General features: G+C 48.5%; 1 protein-coding gene across 1 annotated transcript in view; it reads right to left on the bottom strand.

The window, feature by feature from the left end:
- Nucleotides 1-19,920, bottom strand: part of PDZD7 (PDZ domain containing 7) — a 34,042-nt gene extending 14,122 nt beyond the window's left edge. Inside the window, exons 1-11 of the mRNA XM_077349531.1 lie at nucleotides 19,568-19,920; nucleotides 19,386-19,469; nucleotides 16,284-16,807; nucleotides 14,328-14,468; nucleotides 13,108-13,282; nucleotides 11,672-11,848; nucleotides 10,390-10,537; nucleotides 9,739-9,799; nucleotides 8,048-8,524; nucleotides 3,327-3,512; nucleotides 1,310-1,485 (exon numbers count right to left, since the gene is read on the bottom strand). Coding sequence (XP_077205646.1) covers nucleotides 1,310-1,485; nucleotides 3,327-3,512; nucleotides 8,048-8,524; nucleotides 9,739-9,799; nucleotides 10,390-10,537; nucleotides 11,672-11,848; nucleotides 13,108-13,282; nucleotides 14,328-14,468; nucleotides 16,284-16,476 — 1,734 coding nt within the window. The 5' untranslated portion in view covers nucleotides 16,477-16,807; nucleotides 19,386-19,469; nucleotides 19,568-19,920. The remainder of the gene's footprint in view (nucleotides 1-1,309; nucleotides 1,486-3,326; nucleotides 3,513-8,047; nucleotides 8,525-9,738; nucleotides 9,800-10,389; nucleotides 10,538-11,671; nucleotides 11,849-13,107; nucleotides 13,283-14,327; nucleotides 14,469-16,283; nucleotides 16,808-19,385; nucleotides 19,470-19,567) is intronic.
- Between the last annotated feature and the right edge of the window lie 478 nt (nucleotides 19,921-20,398).

Here is a 20,398-nt window from a genome sequence, read left to right as displayed (position 1 = left end):
CTGGAGCCAAGTGTTCACCTCACAGCAGTTCCTACTCTGTAGACTGGCTCCCTCAGAGAGGGTCACCTACAAGCTCATCAAATTAGGCCTCTTGTGGCGCAGAGTGGTAAGGCAGCAGACCTGCAGTCTGAAGCTGTCTGCCCATGAGGCTGGGAGTTCAATCCCGGCACCGGCTCAAGGTTGACTCAGCCTTCCATCCTTCCGAGGTCGGTAAAATGAGTACCCAACTTGCTGGGGGGTAAAACGGTAATGACTGGGGAAGGCACTGGCAAACCACCCCGTATTGAGTCTGCCAAGAAAACGCTAGAGGGCGTCACCCCAAGGGGCAGACATGACCCAGTGCTTGCACAGGTGATACCTTTACCTTTACCAGTCATGACGCCTCAGACAGGATGCAAATAATGTGGCCACCCCCAAAGGCTGCAAACTTCAATTTGAATGGTCACAGATGTAGCAAAACACACACTTTTAGAGCCTGGATTATGGGATTTATTAGTTCCCTTGATGGCTGCTGTTCACTATTGTGAGTATGGAAGTTTTAATCCTGCCTCAATCAGCAAACATATATATCTATCCATTTTAAAAAGAAACCCCAGATGACTTGCTGATTCGGGGTGCCAGATCCTCTCTGAAGATGCCCCCCCCCCACTCCCCAAATCAAAAGCATTCTTGGTAGAAAGCAGTAAATCCTATTGATTTAGAGCTCCCTCTAGTGGTTGCTGAACACAAGGTTGGCATGAATAGTGTGCAATGGGAGATACCCATTGTTGAAACTGTGGGGGAATTCATCCAGACTCTATGAATTGTCGGACTGACATGCGTGCCAATCAAAACTGACCTGTGGTGACTATGATCTGCCTTACCATAAATCCAGCCCAAGCATTGGCACAGGGCAATAAAGAGAAGCAAGGGAACAGCTTGCCATAGGGAGAAGGTACAGATCTAGGGTAGAGTCTCACCTTGGCCAGTGCCCATGAGGAAGTGACTGGGGGAGGAGATGAAGAGGCTTAAACCTCTGCCTTTACTCTGTGCCTTTGCTCTGTCTAGTGCCAGTGCAACTGAGCAGGGTCAACCTGTGGTCCTCCAGATGTTCATGAACTACAATTCCCGTGAGCCCCTGCCAGCAAACGCTAGCAGGGGCTCATGGGAATTGTAGTTCATGAACATCTGGAGGACCACAGGTTGACTACTCCTGCAACTGAGGACAGGATGAGACATTCGACAACTACACGGCCCAAGCAGCGGACTGGCTTTTAAATTAAAAGGAGACTGGTCCTTTGAGACCCTCCCACCTGTGTGTGCCCCTTACCCGGGTGCAGTGCCTCAACACAGCCGCCACCTCGTCCTCCATCAGCAGCTTCTGGGCCATGTCTTCAATGAGCATCAGGTGGCTCTCAGGCCCTGCGCTGCGCTCACAGCCATTGGGCTGAGGGGACGACAACGATGAATCCCTCAGGCCCAGGGAGATTAAAGCACGACCTTTATCTGTGGAGGGTCAGCATCAGGACATAAACAAGAGTGAAAAACAAAGCACCGCAAGATCACCATCCGCCAAAATCCCCCGTGCATGCATATGCCATTGAGTGCAGCTGCTGTGACTGTCTGGGCCATGCTTAGCTTTCTGTAGGCACTACTCTCATAAGTGCGCTCAGAGTGCTGGATTTTGATGTGGGCAGCCCATGAGAGGGTCCCTATTCTGTCCATGAAACCCTGAATCAATCCCTCTATCACTTATGGCTCTAGTCAGGCTAAAACGCCATTCTGTGATGATGGGCTGTGATATGTTGTGGGTCCCTAATGCTCTGCAGTGCCCAGAATGACAGCAGCAATGCAAGAGATATGTATTGGTTCACATGCACACGGCCACATGCTGCTGGAAAAGGCCCAAGCTGCACTCCTGCTTAGTTACCCCGTTTCAGGCTCCGGATGACAAACTTCTGTACGCCACTGACTGTAGGCAAGGGAAGGGGTAGGGGAAGAGAACAGAGATGAAGTCATTAATCTGCGGAATGTGTGAAGAAAGGGGCAGCCATGTGGGACTGGGCTGTGTTGTGCTTGACACAAAAAGAGGAAATGGAAAGGCTGTATCAGCACCACGGGATTTGGCACAAGCCTCTCAAGCATCTGACCCCAATAAGCATGAAAGCATCCATGTTCCACGGGTATTAGTGCCCTATCTGCATTGCAATGCCAGCAGGGGTGCCACCTGAAGAGGTTTCTAAACAAGAAATACCTCTGGAGACCAGAAGCAAATGACCTGCTACATGTGTCAGAAGTCTGGCAAGCTTAAACCTCCTGAAATGATGGCGATTATTAGCAGGCAGCTTCTTCTTTTACATGGGTGGGATCCAGCAGTAGATTTCTGCTAGAGGAAGGGGGACATTTCCCCCTAAATCTCCTGTTTCACTACAGGTTTCTGATTTTGCCCTCATGCTGTTCCTTCGTGCATTTCAGAATGAGGCAGAACGGGGGAGGTGAGAAAACCCAGGTCTGTTGACAGAAATCCCTTCCATCAGCAAAAAGTATCCCATCAGCAAAAAGTATCCAATCCTATGAATAAGAAACCAGTCCTCCTGATAAGAGTCAGGTGGCAAAGCTAGTGGGCAATGCAGTGTGTGGTTAATAAAGAGCCTGGCCAGTATAGGATTCTCCCGTGCTTTTCCAGGATCAAAATGCTGATGCACTGACTAGCGCTCACACAGAGTGGACCTCCAGACCCTTCCTCTGTCTGCATCTAGACCCCTGGCCCCAAGACCAGGACTCTGGCTTTACGAACTCCACCAACTGTGTCTCCTGCCCTCGTGCTACAGCACTCGGGTCCCCCTACCCTCCTCTCCTGCTTCCCACCGCAAAAAGAGCTCACAGGATGTGGAAGAGGAGGGGGAGGGGGATTCCTGCAGCCCAGAAAAGAAAGATGCTCCTTGGCTGTAGCCACTCCACCCTGGAGTTATTCAAGGCAACAGTGCTCAGGTCCACTTGGCAAATTGGTCTCAGGGAGTCCAGGTACCTGCCCCATTCCTTGTGGCCTTGTAGGGCAATACTCCAGTTTGGCTGGCAAGAGCAGGACAAACAGTTTGGCCGGCAAGAGCAGGAGAAGCAACCCCCCCCCCTCTGGCTGACCACTCACAGTCTGCTTTTGCCCCTTCTGTATTACAGCCCAACAAGGGGAAACGTCCAGTTCCTGAAGATCATCTCCCTAAATCAAATCACGGAGCACCTTGTTATCTCAGGGAAGATGACAATGATACAGGACTGCTGTTGAGCAGTTTCAAGAACTGGGCTGGCGTGAGCTAGAACCATGGCACGACACACACACTTTTGCCTACCTTTCTCCCCCTCAGAGCGTGCTGGGGACTTGGCCTGCCTGGGTGCTTCTGGAGACTCGGCTGCTGAGCTTGGCTTTCCTGAACGAGTGCCCTTGAAGAACAAGTTCATGAGGGTTTTGGAGCGCTGGAGGGCGACTTTCTTCTCTGAAGAGGCCGGTTTCTCCTTTTTCCTCTGCCGTTTCTCCTCTGGGACAGGAGTTCAGAAAGTCACACCCAAAGGGGTAGCAGTCAATGTGATGCCCTCCATCCCAACCTGAACCCAACTCATAACAGCCCCAGCACTTTTGCACCCTGTTATGGAGACTGTTTACAGGTGGAGAACAAGAAAGTGTAGATGGGCCTGGCTAAACTTCTCAGACCCTGCATTTAAAAGGCTGCCCAAACACCCAGGGCTCCTTAGCTGATTCACACATTACAGAGTACAGTCTATTGTGTAATAATCCAGAGAGAGTTGCACGTTTTCCTCATTTCCTGAGCACGCAGTGCCTGATTTGGATCAGGACTACAGGACTTAAGGAGAGGAGTTTCAACCTTTCTCTTGTGCATCTTCTGGACCTGAACGAGACCTGGGGCATTGTTGGGCCTGTTAGACAAACTCCCTGTTGGAGAGAATGGATGACCTCACGGCTTCTATAAAATGAAGCAACATGTAATAGGTAATGCTTGGCTTTTGTGCCAGGGAGAGGGGACATGTTTAGTTTGAAAAAGGGTATACTTTATGACCTCTATGGAAAGGAAAAAGTCTCCCGCTGACTGCACCCCTGTCTTCCTCATTTCTTGGTATCTGCACACAGGATCTAGTATTTATTTACTTACTTTATATTCCACCTTTCTCCTGAGTGGGGACCCAGAGCACCTTACATCATTCTTTTCTCTTCTGCTTTATCCTCGCAACAGCCCTACTAGGTAGGTTGGATTGAGAATCCATGACTGGCCCAAGGTCATCCAGCATGCTTCATGGCAGAGTCAGGATTCAAACCTCGGTCTCCCAGATCCTAATCAGACACTTTGCCTGCTACACACACCGCACTGGCTCTCCAACCTGCCTGGAGTTCCAGGGGAAGCTTGGCCATCCCGTTCTTCAGGCTGCCGCCTACTGGCTGGTGGCTCTCTTAAGGGAGGCCCCTGGGCACGAACTAGGCCCTGCGCCTTCTCCATTGCAGCTCACACTCTGTGGAACAGGCTGCCTGAGGAGGGGAGGGACGGTGTTTTCTCAGCATTTTCAGGAGGTGTTTCAAGGGCTTTGAATGGGGTTCAACTGCAGGGATCTTCTGGGAGCTTGAATGTGGATCAGAAGATGAAGTTGGGGAAATGATGGCTGTGGGTTGGAAGGATGGGTAGGAAGGATAGCACTCCCGTATGCACACATTCTTCCACTGACAAAGCCATGATGAGGGGCTAGAATGCCCCTTTACCAGCTCCCCTTCTACATGGCTAGGGAGGAGAAGTCCTAGTGGACTCTGATACACACTCTTTGAAGTTAGGTGTCCTGATACAAGAAAGAGGCGCCATGCCTACAGCTTCTGTCAGTGCTTCATTGCCCAGACCCATCGAAAGAGATCCATGGGTGGCTGCATTGTTTCCCATTAGTTGTGCAGGCAATGTGCACTTTCTGCATGCTCAACCCCGGAAAGGCAGGTAGAGCGGGTTCACTTAATCAACACTGGGGTATAGATTTGGGTGCACAACCAATATTCGCATGCAGATCCTGATCCTGCACATAGCAAGTGGTCAGAATGCTGCCTTTGCACACATATTTTCTTAGTTGGATCAGGCTGAGGAAGCATGGGTTTGGGTGCACAGAGAGGAAGGAAAAAGCATTCTTTCTATGTTCCACTTTCCATCTTCCACCTCAAAATTATTTCACAGGTCCACATTCAATATTTTACATAAATGGGGGAGGGTAAAAAGATAGATGAACAAGAGAAGGAGGGGCAAAATGCACACACCTGGGAAATGTGGGTCTGGCATGATGCTGATCCTGGGCGACTTCAACGTCCATGCGGACGCGCCCCCTTCAGTCCATGGTGGAGACCTGGTGTCATCCATGGCGACACTAGGGATTTCGCAATTTGTTACCGGGCCCACCCATCACGCCGGCCACACACTCGACTTGATTTTCGGCACTGGGATAGAGGTGGATCTGGATACAGCTTTAGCTGTGCCGTGGTCAGACCACTATGCCCTGCGGGCCTGGCTCAGGATACCACCCCCCCCCAGTTGGGCGGCGGGCGCATTCTAGCCCGCCCGCGGAGACTTATGGATCCAACTGGATTCCGGAATGCTCTGCGGGACCCGATGCCTCCTGGCGACTCACTAGCGGCTTTGGTGGCGGACTGGCAGTCCCGCCTGACAGCTGCTATAGATGAGATCGCCCCTAAACGTCCTCTCTGCCCTCGACTCAAACGGGCTCCCTGGTACACCGGGGAGCTACGGGAGAAGAAAAGGGAAGTGAGACGACTGGAGCGAGTGTGGCAGAAGACTCGCGACGAAGCTACGAGAACATCTTATCGCACGCTTATGAGGGCGTATGAGATGGTGGTGAAAGTGGCAAAATGTGAATTTTTTGCCACGGAAATCGCGTCCGCAAGCTCTCGCCCGGCCCAATTATTTAGGGTAGTTAGATCCCTTACCGCCCTTGAGGGGCGCCAAAATAATAGCAAATTGGAACTCGGCCGTGAGGCATTTGCGAGCTATTTTGCGGACAAAATCTCATCTCTCCGCCACAATCTTCCCGCCACAGTTAATACAGTAAATGAACTGGAGGCCTGTTGGCCGCCTTTGGAGGTGACGTTTGATGGCTTCAGACGGCTCTCTTTATCCGAAGTGGACAAGTTGCTAGGCTCAGTTAGGGCGACCACTTGCCCCCTTGACCCCTGTCCATCATGGCTCCTCAAAGGAGGCGGCCAGAAGATAGGAGGCCAGCTCAGGGACATTATCAACCTCTCCCTGGAGTCCGGGGAGTTCCCTGAGCAGCTGAAGGGGGCAGTGGTTCACCCTCTCCTGAAGAAATCTACGCTGGATCCGCGGGACCCTGCTAGCTATCGCCCAGTGTCGCACTTGGCGTTCCTGGGCAAGATGGTTGAAAGGGCCGCGGCAGACCAGCTCCTGGCATTCTTGGAAGAAACTTCGGCATTCGATCCATATCAGTCTGGCTTTCGACCTGGCCACGGGGTGGAGACGGTGCTGGTCGCCCTGTTGGATGACCTCCGTCGCCAGCTGGATAAGGGCGGGTCGGCAGTGCTGGTTCTTCTGGACCTGTCGGCCGCTTTTGACATCGTGGACCACGAGCTGTTGGTCCACCGCCTTGCCGGCACGGGGATACGGGGCACAGCGTTACGCTGGATACGCTCCTTTCTCCAGGACCGGACCCAGAGGGTTGCAGTGGGAGATGAGTTCTCGCGTTCCTATAGACTCCCTTGTGGGGTCCCTCAGGGTGCGGTCCTCTCCCCCACATTATTCAACATCTTTATGCGCCCTCTGGCCCAGCTGGTACGGAGTTTTGGACTGGGTTGCCACCAGTACGCTGATGACACCCAGCTCTATCTCCTCATGGACGGCCGCCCGGACTCCCCCCCGGAACCATTCGCCAGATGTTTGGAAGCAGTAACAGAATGGTTCGAGCAGAGTCGCCTGAAACTCAACCCCTCCAAGACGGAGGTCCTGTGGCTGGGACGTAGGGGGCAGGACCAGGAAGCGCGCTTACCCACCCTGGCAGGGACGCAACTCCCCATCACGTCCCAGGCCAGGAACTTGGGTGTGGCCATTGATGCCTCCCTGACTTTGGAGGCGCAGGTCAAAAAAGTAGCGGGCCAGGCGTTTTTCCACCTTCGCCAGGCCCAACTATTAGCACCCTATCTGTCCCCCGAACACTTAGCCACAGTGATCCATGCAACGGTCACCTCCAGAATAGATTTCTGTAACTCGCTCTACGCGGGCCTTCCCCTGTCCTTGATCCAGAAACTTCAGCTAGTGCAAAACGCAGCTGCTAGGGTCCTTACTGGCACATCTTGGAGGGCCCACATCCAGCCAGTGCTGAGGCAGCTGCACTGGTTGCCAATTGCTGCCCGGATCCGGTTCAAGGTTCTGGTTCTAACCTTCAAGGCTTTACGCGAGTTGGGACCCACATACCTGAGGGACCGCCTATCGCCCTATGCCCCTCGCAGGGCCTTGCGCTCTGCGGGTGAAAACCTGTTGGTCGTTCCCGGCCCTAGGGAAGCACGCCTGGCCTCGACCTGGTGGAATGAGCTCCCGGGAGAGCTGCGGGCCCTGCGGGATCTTTCAACATTCCGCAGGGCCTGCAAGACGGAGCTCTTCCGCCAGGTTTATGGTTGAGGCCGGGGCTGATAATAGATCTATGCCTCCCCCGGGGACTCGGGTTCTGGACCCGAAGCAAAACATCATCAGGACCTCCTCTCCACCCGCTAGTAGTGGGAGGGAGGGGGGGGAGTTGAGCTGCCATTCTTGCCATGCCGGCAATATTGGCAATGTTATTATTGTTTTATGGGGTTTTAATGGGGAATTGCGATATTGTTACCCGCCACGAACCGCAAGGGAGTGGCGGGCTATAAATCTAATAATAATAATAATAATAATAATAATAATAATAATAATAATAATAATAATAATAATAATAATAATAATAATGCTAAAAGGAATGACAGAGAATGTAAACCTTTTAAACTCAAGGAACAACAATAATGAAAGAGCTGGGCACCTACCACAGATGGTCAGGTAGCTCTGGGATCTCTTGATGGGCTGCCGGGGACGGCTGAGGGCCAGGAGGAGCGCTGTTTTGGGGGAAGGGTCCGTTGTTTCCTTGCTGCTGAAGGGCCGGTGCTTCTTCAGGTGGAAGGTATCTCGGAGACTGTCCGAGCGGATCGCGGTGTCCTTGAGGATCTCCATGGGCCGCACGATCCGGCGAGTCTCTGTGATCAGGCTTCCTGACAAGGAGGCCCCGTCAGCTGGCGGGTCAGTCTGCATGGCTGCCTCTGCCCTCTCTAGACCTCGGCTCCAGATTGGCGGGTCCTCGGTGGAGATGCCAATGTCCACCATGCAGCTTGGAGCTGAACTGGAGACCGGGGCAGGGGCCATCTGTAGCCCATTCATGGAGCTGAAGGGAGTCCCTGAGGAGTAGGATGAGACCGACGAGCTGGATTCAGAGGTCTGTGACAGCTGCTGCAACTGGCCATTGGCTACTGCGTGGAGAAGGAGAAAGACAAATGTTGGGGGTTTCCCCATCCAGACAATCAGTTTTAATACAGTTAATGCACAGGAGTGACCCATGTGTTATGTGTTCTGCATTTGTCCCCCTAAGAAAAAGTAGTTCTATCCAGAGGTGGCACAAATCATTGCTATGGCCATTGGCACACGGGATGGGCTCCCCTGTGCTAGAAGAAGGAATGCCTTCTTTGCAACTACTTTGTTCTGCATTGTTTGAGGGAAAGCTCCTTGCTGGGTTCTCATTTGTATCACCTGGACTCTCAGTGCTGATGAGCAGTGCCGTGCTTTCCCCATGCACATGATGTTTTGTAACATTTCAACAGTTTCGTTGAGGCTGAAAAATTGAGTTACGGAGTTGTTTATCTGGCTTCTAAAGAACAACAGACACCAATTAGCTGATCCATATCCGACAATAACAATGACCACCGCTCTTGAGTTATTGTGAGGGGCAGCAGGCTTGTATAGCTGCACAGCCCTCTGCATGGCCTTAGGATGAAATAGAAGATGGTTTTTTGCACCCAAAGGAGTATCAAAGTAGCTCACCCTTCCTCTCCCCATAACAGACACCCTGTGGGGTTGGTGGGCTGAAAGAGTTCTGACCGGACTGTGACTGAACCAAGGTCACCCAGCTGGCTGCGTGTGGAGGAGGAGAGGGGAATAAAACCCAGTTCTCCACATTAGAGGCTGCTACTCTTAACCACTACACCAGGCTGGCTCTAAATAGGATTGCCAACCTCCAGACAGGGCCTGGAGATTACACTAGAGTTACAACTGATCTTCAGACTACAGATCTCTCTTGATCTTCAAGGGATCCATTCCTCTGGAGCAAGTGGCTGCTTTGGTGTTATATCCCACTGTGGCACCTCCCCCTTCCCAAACCCTGCCATACCCTGGCTGTACTCCCAATCTTGAGGAATTTCCCAATCCTAAAGTGAAAGCACCCCTTGAGCTTCATCTGTATCTGTGTACTGTAGGATGCCTCCAAGGCTACTGATTTGGGTGCCTGTGTGTGTATGATGCCCCCCCCCCTGCTCCAAGGCCTGGGTGGAAGAGGCAGCAGCAGCTTTGTCATCTGAAATGCAAGGAGGGAAAGCAGCTGGCTGGCAGGATGCTCTCACATTCCTTACTGGCTCTCAGCAAAGCAACATTGTGTTCCAGCATAGACAGGCATTTGGGATTTGGGTCTTACATCTGTTGAGCCAGCAGTATTCGGCCACCATTTCCTTATATGCCGGGAACCTCCCTGTCTCCTAGAGGGAGGGAACAGAAGAGACATGTCTCAAGATCATTTGCTGACTGCCCAGCAGCGCACGGTGTGTCTTCGGAGACTAACCCGATCCCAGATGGAGAGACACCTTGATAAATAATGCATCCTCCACTGCCGGGTCCCTTCCCAGCTGAAACTGGATCTGCTAAGTCTCAAGAGTTTGGGTCCTGCAGCATCTTGGGGAGGAATTGCTGGGCATCCATGAGAGGGCAAGAAAGCTGCTGCTCCAGCAAGCAGAGTAATCCAAGTTCAGCTTTGTGGGGGAGCAGGAGTTACTCCGCACTGAAGCAGAGCTGAAGTCCCTCTTCCACCTCTGGCAGTCTACCTATGTGACAGGTACAGCAACTGAGTATCCATTCATGCCAGGGCCCAAATAAAGATGGTTCCCATGGGAGGCTGGCTGGGGGAGTGGCTTGAGCTGAACCTGGATGCCCCCTCTCAGGAGTCTGAAACCAGCACTGGGGTGCCTCTTAGGGCCACACACAAGCCTCCTGCCTTGTTGGAATTTTGTGTTCTCCCATTGCTCATTGGACCCCTCTCTCTGCCCCATGCAGGGCAAAGCCCAGACCTCACCTTGATGGTCAGCATGATGTGGGTCTGCCCCTTGAGCACTTCCACCGCCTTGCTATGGCTGATGTCATTAAACTTGACTCCGTTGGCTGCAAGGACTTGGTCGCCGACCTGGATCCCATTTTGCTCAGCCAGCCCACCGGGATCCACTCTGGGAAAGACATGACCTGGGAGTTACCCCCCTGAGAGCACAGTCAGCCTAAGCAGACAGCCCTGGCTCTCCAGGAGGAGTGAGGGGCTCAGGGAGAGGAGGGAGGTGGCATCTAAAGCAGGGGCAGTCAAACTGTGGTCCTCCAGATGTTAATGGATGCTGTCATGGGCTCATGGGAATTGTAGTCCATGAACTTCTGAGGACCACAGTTTGACTACCCCTGATCTAAAGAACGGGGGACTCCATGCTGTCACAAGGCTTATAAGTCAGCCCTAGTTCTTCATCCAGATGCAGTTTAGAGAAGACTAGACAAGACCTGCTAGGACAATTTTCTGTATGGCTTTGTAAGGATTTGGGATGCCAAGGTTTTCCAGATGGGGCAAAAGGGTTGTATTCTTTTTTCTGTGCAACCTGGAGGTAGGTCTTCTACAGATCTGGACAAAGGGTAATGAACCAGTGACCTGACCCAGTGAACTGTTCTCATTCTCCCCGTCCCTTCTGCTGGAACTGCCTCCTTAAACAGAAAGGAAAAGAAAGTAGGAGAGAGAGAGAGAGAGAACGAGAGACTACCCCATCCTCCTCTCCCAGCCAAAGAGCGCAAGATTTCTGATTTTTTAAAAAATCAAGCACAGTCCCTATTCTTAGGTTTTGTTGTTAGCTGAATTCTGTCCTTCTTTACACTCTGACTTACAGGTGGTCTGCAGCTTTCCATTCCCTCCCTCAATTCTTTCCCTGATTTCCCCATCCCCAAATCCATCCTGCATCCGTCCCTGGCTGGCTAAGCAGGCAGAGCAGCCAGTCTGGGCTCAATGGACCCCTTATCTGAGGGCACAAGCCAGTTTCATATTACCATTCTTTGGGCTGTTTTCAAAAGCATACCACTTGCTGTTTTTTGTAGCCAGCAAACCCTCCCCCCCCCACACCCCCCCCCCACACTTTTGAAACAGTAAGATTTGTACAGGTGTGGAAAGTAAAGAACAAACTCTGCCAATGCTGTTTCCTACTTATCATGGCCAAACTCCTGGAATCCAAACAGTCTGAAAGAACCAAGAAGGTGTAGTAAGCTGACCTAGGTAGTTTGAAGCCATCAGCCAATGAAGGTTCCAGGCTAAGCCTTAGAGGAGCAACACTTACTTGGAGACATAGATGCCAAGGCCATATTCCTTTCCTCCACGGATGTTGAAGCCCAAGCAGTAGTCATCAGACGTGGTGTAAAGGTGGACAATCCGCCGCCTGCCAATCTCAGAGCTGGTGTCTGATGGGGTTGAGCCCCCCTTCTCCACAACCAAGCGTCTGTTGATCACATCAACCCTGTGGCAAGCATAAAAAATTGCAGATTCCAAAGATTTTTGTCTCACTTCTGTCTCAGGAGAATGGGAGCTTAAAATGGATGTCACCAGTTCAAACCTCACCACCACCACAAACTCACTTTGAGTAAGGTTTTCTCTCTTGGCTTCAGTCTTCCATGTGTAATATCACTGGCCTATGTTATAGGGCTCCTGTAAGGATTACTATGTTTGCATAAATATCATTAATGGATCATTAAGATCTAGTGAGCAGAATTTGCATAAGATCCCCAGCCCCTAAGACATTAAACTGGCCGCAGCCAGGGCCTTTTCGGGCCTGGGCCTGGGCCTGGTCTGGTGGAAATCAGGGCCCTGCGGGATTTAGGACAATTCTGCAGGGCCTGCAAAACAGAGTTGTTCTGCCAGGCTTACAGTTGAAGCCAGGAACACTATCAAAATTCTGGCCTCCCTGCTCAAAATATCAGCCAAATTACTGCAAGCTAATGCATAGCGTAAACCTATGCCTACACTTTCCCTCCCACCAGAGGATAAATGAGAGGACGGCTTTGAAACGAGCTGATTTTAAAGGGCACTTTAATGTTATGGTTGTAATGATTATTGTATCATTTATTGTTATTATATAAGCTGTTACCCACCCCGAGCCTCCGAGGAAGAGCAGGTTACAAATAAAATATTATTATTAAAATAAAATTATCTGTCAAATGTGAGCCAACATCAAGGAATTATACAACATCAACCTTTGCAAAGGAAAGCTTTGGGAAGCAAATTTATTCCACATGTGAGACATTGCCAAGGCATTTGGTGTAGTTCAGGACTTGTCGCAATTTAACTCTCCGTGCACAATAGATCAGGCCTGCACACCACTGTACTAGACTCCTTTCAAGCACCCTTCGCATCTTTTCAGTCACTGCTGGGATCCTCCCTCCACACACAACCTCATTGATAGAATCTTGGTCCAAATGCCGAAGCAGCCCCCCCCCCCCCACACACACACACACACACCGTGGTCCCCTCGCGATTTATGTCAGAGGAGCAAATTTAGCCTAGTAACCCCAGGCCACCTTGACCTCTCCATCTCCCATCCCTCGGTCAGAGTTCACTCTGATAATATCTCCTTCTGTCTCAAGAAACCTGATCTCTCCTTCTCTGCTCTGCTGAGCCCGGCACACTTGCCTCGGCCCAGACAAACAACACATTGTGATTTTTGGTTACCTAAGGCCTGCTGACAACAGGGTGCTCCCAGAAGTAGGCACTCTCACTTACCATGTGGTCTTTTCTTTGGAGAACTTTATCCCTGGCACCTTGCCCATGCGTCTCACAACCATCCGCAGCCGGTTGTTCCCGGTCAGGACTTTCACTGCACTCCCCATTGTAATGTTCTCCAAGCTCACACTGTTCACCTCTGTGATTTTATCTCCAACACACAGCCCAGCCAGTTCTGCGGGCATTAAATACAGACAGCTCAATGCAGCTCAGGGACCCATGAGTTTTCTCACCCTCCCCAATGGTTTGCCTATTAAGGCAACTAATGTTGCAACAGCAAAATGAACTGCAAAGTACAGCACAAATGTTAGAGTGAGAGAGAAGATGCTTCATAGTGCTTTAAAGAGGAGCTCATAATTTTCAGGGATTTGTATTTTGGACTGTATCAAAAGGATAAGTCTGGTTTATTAACTGGCTACACACAGAGGAACCACATCTCAAGATAAGTGTTCTCTTGGGCTGCTTTTCACATATACACATACAGTGAAATGAAGACTAGCATCAAAATTGGCATGGACAAGCATTTCCCAAGCCGCGCCAATGATGTATCAAAGGGCCCACCACCCAAATGTGGTCCTTTTATTCCAAACTTACATATTCCCCAAGAGCCCTGTGATGTCACATGGGCCTTCAAGCAGTTTTGTCTCATTGTAGGTTTGGAAGAGACACTTGGAAAGAATGGGGCATGGACACCACTTTTAGTCTTATTGGCGGTAACAGAAAGGAATGTGACAATGTTATAGTCAGTTGTCTCTTGCAGGAGGATTGTGTGTGGGTTGTGTGTGTGTGTAGCTTAGAGGACATCTTGCCTCAACATTTGGAACCAACCCCGGGTAGGATTATATGTTCTTTTGCCTGTTTTCCAGATTAGTCTCGCTGTTGAGTAGCAGGACAAAAATTCATGTTTGTGCTACTTAAAAACACTAATTCCTTACTGGAGCATAAAGTAAACACAGGAAAAAATCTGAAATTTTGTGACATCATAGAAGTCTTCACTGATGTTTTCTCTCAGTTACTGAACATTTTTAAAAAACTGTTTGGTGAGTGAGTTTTCAATGGACCCCGATTACTTCGATTGTTGTGATATAGCCACACTTGGTTCTACAAGGATGAAAAGCCTGGCACTTGAATGTGTTGGGGAGGGGTAGTGTCCCTAGACAATCATCTGATTGGCTAATACTTAAGTCCTGTGTGGTCACATAGAAGAGGCTTTGGCTTACCTGCACTGCTGCCTTCCTCCACCTTGCTGACGAAGATCCCCAGGCCATGCTCAGAACCGCCACGCACACTAAAGCCCAGCTTCCCACCTGCACTCTTTTCTACCGTGATGGTAATGATGGCATCACTCTCGTCGCTGTTAGCTGTGGTGGAGATAACAGCCTCATGTAACTATGAGTGGCACTGCTGCCCCTCCCTGCCCTCCTTCACCTCAAAACACAAACTTGCCCACCTGTGAAAGTAACAGACGGAACCTCTTAAAAAATATGCAGCTTTTTAACTGCACTCAACTGCAAGATCAGGGTCTCTTTCCCATGGAGCTTCCAGCCCAGGCATGATGGAAGCTTAGAGACTACAAGCTTTCCACTCAAATTTCTGATAGACTACTTGACAGTAGGTACCAATTCTCCAGAAAGCCTGCACCCTCCAGGATGTCAAGGGCTGGGTTGTAGCGGCAGCTGCCAGCCAAATTCTGTGGGTGAGACCTGGCTGAAATGGAAGCAGTTTGAATTACTTTGCTTTCTCCTCTGTCTTGGGCACCTCATCATGTGACCTTTGCAATGTTCACATGAACTCCAGCCTTTGGCAATGGGGCGTAATGCATAACAGTCACAGAAGTGGATTACCTGCTCATGTATTTATGCTTTATTGGTACAACACTGGAAGGTAACAAAACAAAACAAAACAAAACCAACCAAACAACCGTAGGGCTGTGGGGAATATCATGGCAAGGACAGCACTATCTTTTGTGTTCTCTGAACTGTCTGTGACTGGAGCACAACTGACAGTACTGTTTCGAGCTTTTGCAGAACGGTGCCACCTACCTCACCCATTCCTCCAATGGCTAGCTTGGATCCCTTTCCATTCATCAATATGTGAAAGGCAAGGTCTTTAATTAGTCTCATACTAATCTCATACTAATCTCATACCTACACACCAGCTGGTGCCTTGGCCAATCACTGGCCTAAGAGGCCATTGATCCTCACTACCTCTTCCCCTTGGCCGTTGCTTTGCCCTTCTCTTCCTCCTTTAAACCAGGCAGGGTCATCAGCAGGGAGAAATACTGGCTCTCTGGGCCCTTTCTGCTTTGCAGCAAGTCCACCCTCCCAGTGCCTCTAGTAAGTTTGGCCTTGTGGCTTGACCGTCCTCTGCTGGAGCCTGGCCATGGGATGTCATCCTTGTGGCTGCCAAACCCAGATCTGCCCTGCCTGCCTCAGTCTTGCTGCTGACCTTGTTGGAGGAGGTTGCTCTCCACTGCTTTGGCCTCTGTCCCACTAGGGGCACCATGAGGGATGCACCCGGGTAAGGCTTCAGTGGCATGAGCAGGAGAGGCAGCCCCCAATCCAGAACTATCTTTGGACACCTACAGTTGAAGAAAGGACTTTAGAAATTAAGAGGTACTAAGTGATGAAACAGGTGTCATCTGCCTCTCTCAGCCAAATATAAGGTAGTTTTGCCAAGCTCTTCCAGTGAAGCATTTTTGGGAGGCATTATGGAAAACGAGAAACTCCCAAGTAAAAATCCCCACAGTGGCCCCTTTTGGTAATAATCATGCATGAAGCATTTCAAATTACCCTTCAGTGAGTACATGGGGGAAGAGAAGAAGCCTCCGAGTGCTTCATGCACTTACTGATTCTCACCCTCAGCTTGAAAGGGGTGCTTTTTTTCTCATGCTCTCCCACCTCATGACTAAAACCTTTGTAAGGGAGGCTTTTTGTGAAAACATTTCATTGGCTGGGCCTCCCTCTGTGGTGCATTAAGATGAAAGACAGATATGTTTGTATTCTCCAGCATACACTTGGAAGATGAACCTCTAAGATGGTGAACTAATAGATTCTCTCCCCTGCCCCACCCCCGGATTGATCTCAAACCACATCAGAATTCTAACTTGAAACATGGCTAAGAAAGATGTCAGGAATGTACTCCTATCCCTCCCCCCCCCTTTGCCTCAATAATACCTTCAATGGGTGAGTTGATGAGGATGACTCTTCCCATGGGGGATGAAGTACGGATGCCTCGGTGGTTCCCATTGACCATCCGGTTCTGCTTGCTCAGTAGGAGACGGTGAGCAGTGCTGATATCACTACTGGAGCCCCGTGAGTGAGTGGGGTAAATAATTTCTCCCTGGAAAGCATCAAGAGCGTGTGCCATAGCTGCATTGGATGCAGGCTGTTCATGGAGAGAGCCTCACTCTTGGACAAGCTCTGTGGATGATTTGGATAAACACTGAATTCTAGGCAATGGAGAAACTTGACTTCTTCAGCCGAGCTGGGCTGTTTTGTTACATTTTGGCCCCTACGTTGCTTCCCACCAGTGGAAACAGATGTTGGACATATTGTCACGAATCAAAGTATTATCTCACGTGACCTCATTACCACTGAGGTCCGTCCTTGCAAAATGTTTCTGTTCTTAAAATGCAGGCTCCAGTGAGAACATTTCACTTTTCATGGGTCCACATCCAGGCTCCCTCCACACAGACTGGCTGTATGAATGATAATAGCAAAGATCAAGTCAAATTCTATACTCTCATTAAACTTCTTTTGGGATGCATCCTATTGAAGGAAACCAATCTTCAGTCCTCTCACAAGTTCTAGACAATCTTTGTGTTTTAAAACCTATTTTACCATTCACAAGTCTGAGAAATTTCAACTTAACAAATACAAACTGTGACCGTAAGAATTTTCGTATGTTCCACATGTTCTGACATGGATGGCCATTGTTAGCTCCATCTAATCAGATCTTGGAAGATGAGCAGGGTCTGTCCTAGTTAGCATTCAGATAGGAAACCACCAAGGAAGACCACCAAGTTCATCTCTTGCTTTGAAAACCGTATGGGATTACCACAAGTTGCCAGTTTCCACCACTGTTACTCTTGCCATATAGCTCTCATTGAGACTTCTCTTTCAGGTTAATACTCTACTGCTCATTCATCTTAACTTTAAGAAGCTTCACATTTGCAGTCCTATATGATATGGTGGATGGATGCAGACATTGATAACAGTGAATGTATCAGCAATAATTAAAATAATAGCATTTTGAAAGTGGCAGGACATTATTTGCCATGGGGCTTAAGATAAAATAATGGAATATTATCAGTGAATGTATGGACCTGCCCTGACCTGGATGGCCTAAGGGAGCCTGATCTTGTCAGATCCCAGACATTAAGCAGAGGCACAATGTGGGGCACCTCTGAACGTCTCTAGCCTTGAAAACCTTCTGGGTTTGCCATACATTGACTGTGACTTGATGCCACTTTCCACCCACACCAGTGAATGAAATTAGCTCAGCAAAATTGAGACAGTTTATGTAGAAGAGAAAATGGATCACATCCAATGTTTTTTTTTTGGCGTCTCAGCCTGAAGGTTATTGTCTGGAACGTATCTTGACCACTTCTCTTGACCTCAGTGATGCATAGTAATTTTCATAGTAATTTCCATCAACTTCTTGAGGATGACTGGTTGTACATTTGTTCAACTGAAACCAGAATTGAGTATTTGCCTAATATACTTCTCAAGAATGCAGCAGAATGACTGAGAGCCATATCGACATGAGTTTATTATGGGTCAATGCCAAGTTGAAGTTGTTTCATGTCGTTGTATTAGGTACTTTGAGCAGGGATAATTTCGTTTGTTTTACTTTAAAAATACAATTCAAAGCAATGGACAGATATGGTACCCAGTACTTCAGTATTGTATTTTAACAAGTTTTACTGAACAGTGAAAAACAACATATAATTGATTCAAAATAAAGTATTTTAATACTTCAACTAAAAAAAAAATAAAGAGTGGCAGTCAAAAGTCATTATTTTGGCCATTCCATGTTCCAAATGCAATGGAATAATTCTGAGCCCACTACAATCAGTATATTTTGAAGCAATTGAACTGTTAATGGGGTAAAATAAACGATGTAGAGAAGTATCAGTGTCGGAATAATACCTAGATAAACCACAATTTTCAAGATGCTGGTACAATTTTTTGTTTTGTTTGTGCAAATCTATTCCATTGTGAACATGTGTTATTACTATGAACATGCATCATTATACCTTCCTTTCATGAACGTATTTCAAATAGGATAATCTATGCATATGACTGGCAAACCACCCTAATAAAGCTCACAGGGACAGTCCAGTTGCCACATCACAACTGTGAGAGAGACCGCGGCAAACGGTTATTAAACAAGAAAAGCCAAACTGCAGAAAGTGTAATTATGACATCAAATTGACAGCAGGACTTCTGGTTCCACATTGCACCTGCTGAATTTTAGAATCTCTCCTTAAATTTGCTGCATTCAACAGAGTTATTCACCTTTAAAAAGGGAAATGCTAAGAAGAGAATCAGACCCTTTCCTTTGATGCTACTGAAAGTTATTTTCTTTAGTTACAAACCACCCCCAATTTAAATCTAGAATGCATTCTGTATTCCTGCTTGTAATCAACTCTGCATGCTATAAGCACTAGTCTGTAATCTCTCAGTCCATATGCTACATTATCAGCAATTTCAGCCAGCCTAAATATCTAAAGCTTTCTCTCTGAGTGTATCCACTGTATCCTCCTGAATAACAATCTGCAGGAGCTCCTGTGCCCCAAACAAGGGCTTCGATATGGCAGAGCTGACAGGGTCATTCTATCTGAGAAGCTGAAGAGCTCTGGAAAGCCCTGGAGAACTCTTCCTTTCTGCCACACAATCACCCGGAGAGAGGGGAGGGGAGGGGGGATTTTCCAGCCAATTCAGCACCAGTGAGTTGCAAGCCCCATTCTCTGCTCTCTCCCCACTCCTGCTCTGCTCTCAAAGACTGCTGTCTTGCTTGCACATTAGTTGGAGTGCAGCCTGCTTGCTGAGTGACCTGACCTTAATAAATAAGTGATGTCATCCCTTCCATTAGAGACACAGCACGGGGGCGGGGAACTTACAAACACTTGTGGGACAGATATGGACTATGCCCCACTCTGACACCAGGCCATTTGTAGGCAACATTCCTCTACAAACTAATTGCCCTCTTTTGCCCCTTTTGCCAGTGGAGCAGGTACTTTCAGCACCTTGGACAGGTCTAGCTGGAAATACCTGCATTCAATTGCAGTCTTCTATCTGCAGGTGAAACTTCTCTTGCTTTATGTCCTTGTTTATGCAGGAAGTTTCTCTCCTGACCTGGCACAAAAGGATCCACAGACAATTAAGAGACAAGTAGCCTTCAGAGAGATGTAAATAATCTCTGATCAGTTAGCCTCCCTCCTGTGCCCCCTTACCTGTCTCCATTTTGCTCTGTAAACTTCTTCACCTGGGACGGTCATACAGTTGAGCCTGAAAACCTGGTGGCTGCAAGCTGCATAACCCAACCTATTACATGGATTGGCTGGTCACACTGGGAACTAGCATTTTCATAGGCCAGAAAAGCTGCCACTTATTCCCACCACTTCCTCATTGAATCTACCTTAGGTGGATGAAAATAAGCCGGTCAAATGTATCAGGACTGTGTGTTTGAACAAGCAGAGAAGAAAAGGAGCAGCTCAAATAGGTAACCTTGCTTGATGTTTGTCTTAAAAGCAGAACTTTATCTCTAACAATATCTGCTCTGAAGTCTAACTTAGCAGATCATGACATACTGTTGCCAAGAAAAGATGTACTTTTAATATGTTTTAAATAATATAGTGCTGGTTTCTTAGTGACTAGAGATGCTTTATAAGACATTAAGATATCTGATTGCTATTTTCTGTGTTTTGATAGTAGGATAATTGTATAAATTGTTCCCCGCTTCTTTTTAGGGGTAAGTTTATGGAACTGAAGCGAAAATATATTTTTTGAGTGGGGGAGGATTGGACAACAGGGACAATAACAGCATTAGAATAAAGTGGCATTCAATTCACTTTTCTATTGACTGTTCACTAGATAAATCTTTGAGATAAGATAAGCACTTGCTATCCTTTGAAAACAGCATATAATCCTTTCCATGTATTCTGACTTGGCTCTTTAGAAGCTTTGGCAGATAAAGGTTATAAGTGGATTTCTTCAGTAGCAGAAATGGGATGGGATACCAGGGACACACTGCTCAAAGTGACTGCTGTCATGTCTTATTTCCA

Source organism: Paroedura picta, chromosome 8, assembly GCF_049243985.1.
Source record: "Paroedura picta isolate Pp20150507F chromosome 8, Ppicta_v3.0, whole genome shotgun sequence".
In the NCBI taxonomy this organism is placed as follows: Eukaryota; Metazoa; Chordata; class Lepidosauria; order Squamata; family Gekkonidae; genus Paroedura; species Paroedura picta.
The sequence above is the reverse complement of the archived record's forward strand: the minus strand, read 5'-3'. Positions and strand labels throughout refer to the sequence as shown.